At 42.4% G+C, this 5,000-nt stretch overlaps 1 protein-coding gene across 1 annotated transcript in view; it reads right to left on the reverse strand.

The window, feature by feature from the left end:
- LOC137993522 (collagen alpha-1(XI) chain-like) overlaps positions 1 to 5,000 on the reverse strand; it is a 66,862-nt gene that overhangs the window by 61,460 nt on the left and 402 nt on the right. Inside the window, exons 1-6 of the mRNA XM_068839435.1 lie at positions 4,963 to 5,000; positions 3,846 to 3,874; positions 2,878 to 2,906; positions 2,458 to 2,515; positions 1,558 to 1,626; positions 714 to 758 (exon numbers count right to left, since the gene is read on the reverse strand). The exon at positions 4,963 to 5,000 is cut by the window's right edge and continues 402 nt beyond it. Of these exons, the coding sequence (XP_068695536.1) occupies positions 714 to 758; positions 1,558 to 1,626; positions 2,458 to 2,515; positions 2,878 to 2,906; positions 3,846 to 3,874; positions 4,963 to 5,000 (268 nt within the window). The remainder of the gene's footprint in view (positions 1 to 713; positions 759 to 1,557; positions 1,627 to 2,457; positions 2,516 to 2,877; positions 2,907 to 3,845; positions 3,875 to 4,962) is intronic.

Consider the following 5,000-nt stretch of genomic DNA (forward strand, 5'->3'; position numbering starts at 1 on the left):
GATGGCGGCACTCGGGAAGTTTGAAAGCCAAAACAAGCGTTTTTGAGATTCAGTTTTTTCGGATACAAACGCTTTCATTGGAAAAAGTTTGGACAATTTTAACTGCAAACATTATGTTCTGTGGTTTAAAGTTATTTTGTTGTTTCAGTGGAGGTTCCCTTTAAAGCGTGCGAAGTGACTCTTAAAAGCGGTTTTAGTGCTCGCATCGTCATCGTGTGTCTTTTTTTTTTCATTGCCACATATGGGACAAAAATTATTAAGGAAACGGAATACTCGGTTGGGAAACCGTAGTACCCGGAGAAAAGCCCTCGATTCAGGTTGAAATCGACTAAATCTCAACCCACATACAACTTCAGAGGTGGGAAGCGTAGATCAGTGATGACCACTCCGCTATCTTGACTTCTCAAAGCGTACAGCACAGGATTTTTCCAGACGAGCACCCATCCAGATATTAACCCTCTCCAACAAGACTTAACATCGGCGAACAGACGGGATCCGGTGTTAAATGCGTCAACAATTGCCGATTCTGTGTCCAGAATTCTTGGCTTGCACTCACGTGATTAAACGGCCATGTTGGTGTACAAAAGAAAAGCAAAATGTCGCTCGCGTTTTGCAAAATTCACAGAAGACGTTTCGCTATAGTTCAGTACACCAACGTGGCCGTCAATGACGTCAGGTGCAAGCCAACATGTAGCCGAACATGTGACTCTTACCGGTCGACCAAGACCTCCACGTGGGCCTACATCGCCAGTTTCACCCTGCAACGCAACGAGAAAATCGTCAAAATGAAATCACCAGTTTGAGGGTCATTATAGTATGAAACGTCCGGATTCTATTCAGATGGCGGGAGTGGTCTAGTGGTGGGAGCGTTGGATTTGCAGCTAAAGGAGAGACCTACTGATTCGCAGCCGCCTAATTACGGACTGGAATTCTATCCCTAAAGAAGGTTCTTGTGGATAAAGATTTTGGATAAAATGACGTTTCCCTTGTATATTTAAGCCATCGAATTCTTACGCTAAATTGTAATGACAAGGGCGGTCTGGAGCTGTGAGTAGGCGTGGGATTTGTCTCATATGGTTTACCGGTAGGCAAGGTCGGTAGCAGAAAGCAGCGAAGGGCCAACTGCGTCCAAAAGCTATCGCACGGGCCGAAATCCCGGGATGACTCGTTTGGTACGACGCTTCAGCGCCACGTCTGGAGGTACTGCGTTTTTCTCTCTTGTTCAAATATTTCGTCAGCGCATGCGTAAATGTTCTGGCTCTCCGATACGTACCATAGCAAGAAGAGATGCTGGTTTTTACCCGGAATTGACATTTCAGTTGATTGTACAGGCATAAACGCACTCGTAACGTAAAAACCGCGCGTGTCTGGTGTTCTTCATATAGAGGTGAGAGATGGTTTCATGCAGACTGGGACGCCTAAAGTGCTTTGCGTGCTGTAAGGCAGCATGGCGGTTCACCAAAATCTTTATCCACATGCGATTATGCGATTATGTTAATAAGTAGTAGGAGTTCCGCAAGCCAGTGAGTGTGGAGTAACACAACTGCATAAACTTACCGGTATCCCAGGGGGACCAGGTCGCCCCCGATCACCACGTACCCCAGCATCCCCTTTTGGCGGAAGAGTCTACAGAGAGATCAAACAAGTTAAAAGTAAAATACATTTTCTACTTGCTCGACCTTACATGACAATTATGTGAAATAGGGCAGTTTTCAATTGCCTTTTTAAAGCAATTTCGTGAGTTCTTTAACGCGCATAGCTGGATTAAAAATCACGAGGAGATTTTTCAACCAATAAAAGGAAATGTTCCTCTCGCACAAGGATTTCGGCACTAAGCGCCGACTTCATGTATTCCCTTTGCACTGTGATTGGCCCATTTGATTTTTTGCGCCTGCGGCGGGCGACTGCAGGGCTCAGGTTATTAGAGATACCTAGCAACGCGTTTGGAGAAAACGGTAAACGTTTGAGTAAAATTTTGCCCTTAACCTTTATCTTTAATTGGATACTCCTAAATCAGAATTCACTATACTAGGAGTTCAACTAGATAGCTGTACCACATAGCACAGACTTCAAAACCGGGAACTCCAAGCCCTGCGAATAGTGCGTGGGTTCTTTTACGTCCCACAGGGTCATTGACGACTTGTGAGATGGGGCCTACGGTTTATCGTCCTTATCAGAGAAGACTAAAAAGTCTAGCCATTTGCAGATGTCATTAAAAAGCGTGCTGTTTCTCGTTTGCCCTTTCATGTAAACGCGATGCTAAATCTCTCCATTGTTGAGGGTATCCCAGGGATTTTGGGGAACAAGAGAAGATGGCTAATTTGATCTAGGGGGAAATAGCAGAACAACCCTTACCCGAACAAAATATCTCAGGGAACAAGGGAACACTCAATGGCTCTATTGGTTTGCAAATTATTGAACACTTTCTTTGAAGTGAGTTTTGAAGTGTTGCCTTACCGAATCAGTGAACACGCTGGATGGAGGAGGATTCTGAGGAAGTCTGTAGACCCTTGGTCTGAAAGATGCAATTTTTGAAAAATACATAATACATTCGAACCCCTCGTCAAAAAGATGATGATAATTGCTCTCTTACCCAGGACATTGCTGCTAAAAGTTAAACACATTTTGCGCAGTGCGTAGAACGGCTCGCTTCAAAACTCGATACACTGACTTGATTGAGCGCCTTCGTCAGGTTTATCGCAGTCTTCCTGAAGAGCATCTCTTGTTCAGGTATTACGATGTGAGTTAACTCCGGAACGCGGGGAATACCAATATTTTATTCAAACGACATATTACACATCAATACTTTCATGTTCAGTGGAGTGAAGACGGCGCATAAAATCTACAATTTTGAAATCTGGAGAAACGTTTACTTACCCCGATTGCCTTTTGGTTCGGCTCAATATCTGGCAAAAGGTCATAAAATAGGATCACAAGATTGCAGTTAACCTCTTAAAACAACAATTCTTTTCCGGGAAGGGGGGGGGGGGGGTGGAGGGTTTATGTTAAATTGTATATTTGGGTTGAAACAATCCAGGAGATGAGACTGTAATGATGATAAGAAATCTCTGCATTACAGTGTGCTTCTTTCAAGGAACACGCTCCTTGCCGTGCTCCTTGCGAATAGCGAAGGGTTTATTTAGTATCGAGAATTACGAACACGCAGCCCACGGTTTGTAGTCCTTATCTAAAAAGTCTTGAAAATCTGAACACTTACAGAGGTGATTAGTAAGACAACCCTTGCTCTATAGCTCCTGAACCCTCAGTGCTTGGTTGGCCGTAAGAACCCACAAAGTAGTACAATGCCCAATCAACTTGGCCAGCCAGTAAGTTCTCAAAGCGGTGATTTTCATTGTCAGCAGACGCTTGAAAACGACTGAAAACCCCGGCTCACTTCTTCGTGGTAATACATTCACCGTGATGTACTTTTCAGTCCTAGAAAAACTTGCATTGCACTTTCTTCGAGCTTCGAGACCTTGCACTGGGACCCCACCTCTGGGCTTGATGATGTTCAGTTTTAACGAAAGTATCGGATCACAAGGTACTTTCTAATCTCATTGCGGTCATGCAACTAGGAAAGACCGCTCAGATTCTCTGTAGACTGTAAAGTAGGGTGCATGAGTTCTCTCTCTTCCTTATCAAACCAGTAAAAGGAAGGGGGGTGGGGGGTCATTTGTACCCCAGAGGAAAGATGGGACATTACGTTTGACCATACTGGCGCATAATGGCGCTATGAAACAATTATTTGCAACGGCAACATATATAATCGATCCCAGGGTCTCTGCTCTCCCTTCCAGTTTTGAAGAAAGACTTTGAGACTCATTCAAAAGCAATATTCTACCCACCATTTCGTTGCTGTCATCTAACGAAATCGCTGAAAGTAAAACAGTCAAGGAATTAAAAGTGTTTTCTTAACATTCACGTAGCTTAATATCCCATGACAGTTGAGCTAGCCGGGAGCTATCTGGGTTCAAGTGAAAACAATTTAACATGTAGTCTACGTCACGCTATCTCTTTGTTGGGGAAGCGTTACGTGACATCCCAACGGGTAATTCCTAGATAGCGTTATATTAATGAGCGCGCCTTTCTGTTATAACATAAGGGGTTTATAAAGTCTTTATACAATGGGTCGTTCGATGTGACAGGAAAGTAGCAACTCAATCTAGACTCGAATATTGCAACAAGAAAAACAGTACTGCCTTGATTTAAAAAGTCTTGTTTAGACGAAAAGCCACCTTCTGGTCATATCCGGCTTTTTGCAAAATAATATAATTGTAGGTCACTAGATTTTAAGAGTCTGTCTTCAACTTTATTTTTGTCCTTTTTTCCCAAAATCCTCGTACTTTTTTAGAACAAATATATTCCAGTTACAGCAAAAAATCTTCTTGTTCTTTAGGAAATATTACAGTAAAGATTTTCGCGGAAAAGCCAAAACAACGTAGTATTTCATGAATAAATGTTTGGCTAAATGAATGTTTTCTTTTGTTCGTGGGTAAACCAGACTGGAGAGGCGACACGAGGGAGCACGAGTACTAAGCAGAAAATAAAATAAATGAACTCTTAGCATAAATGCTGAGAAAGGTCGAATGACAAGGATTCAAAACTGCGAGGACAATGAACAGCTTACTGAGTATTTAGCAAGCATTCAGTGTCATTATTCAAATCTCGGCGAGTTCCGATGTTCAGTGCATAACTATACAAGAAACAATGTCCATCACTTTTTTAAGCAGAGAAGTGGCTTTTAACTTTAAAATTGTAGAATGGAATGCCAGAGTTTAATATTTTGAAAGGAACGCGTAACGTGAGTTTTACAAGCACCGTTGCAAACAGTCAAGCATTGTCTTCATATCAGGGCATAATTTACTTCTTTCTGTCTTTCAAGACAGTAGAGAATTTCTTCCCTGAATCGAGTATGCTTCTAAAAAAAGTGTGGGTTTTCGAAGATTTAAATTCTATGCTTACCTTGTTGAATGCAAATAGCAATCCACAGCATCGAAGAA

The sequence above is a fragment of the Montipora foliosa genome, chromosome 2 (genome assembly GCF_036669935.1).
Source record: "Montipora foliosa isolate CH-2021 chromosome 2, ASM3666993v2, whole genome shotgun sequence".
NCBI classification, from domain to species: Eukaryota; Metazoa; Cnidaria; class Anthozoa; order Scleractinia; family Acroporidae; genus Montipora; species Montipora foliosa.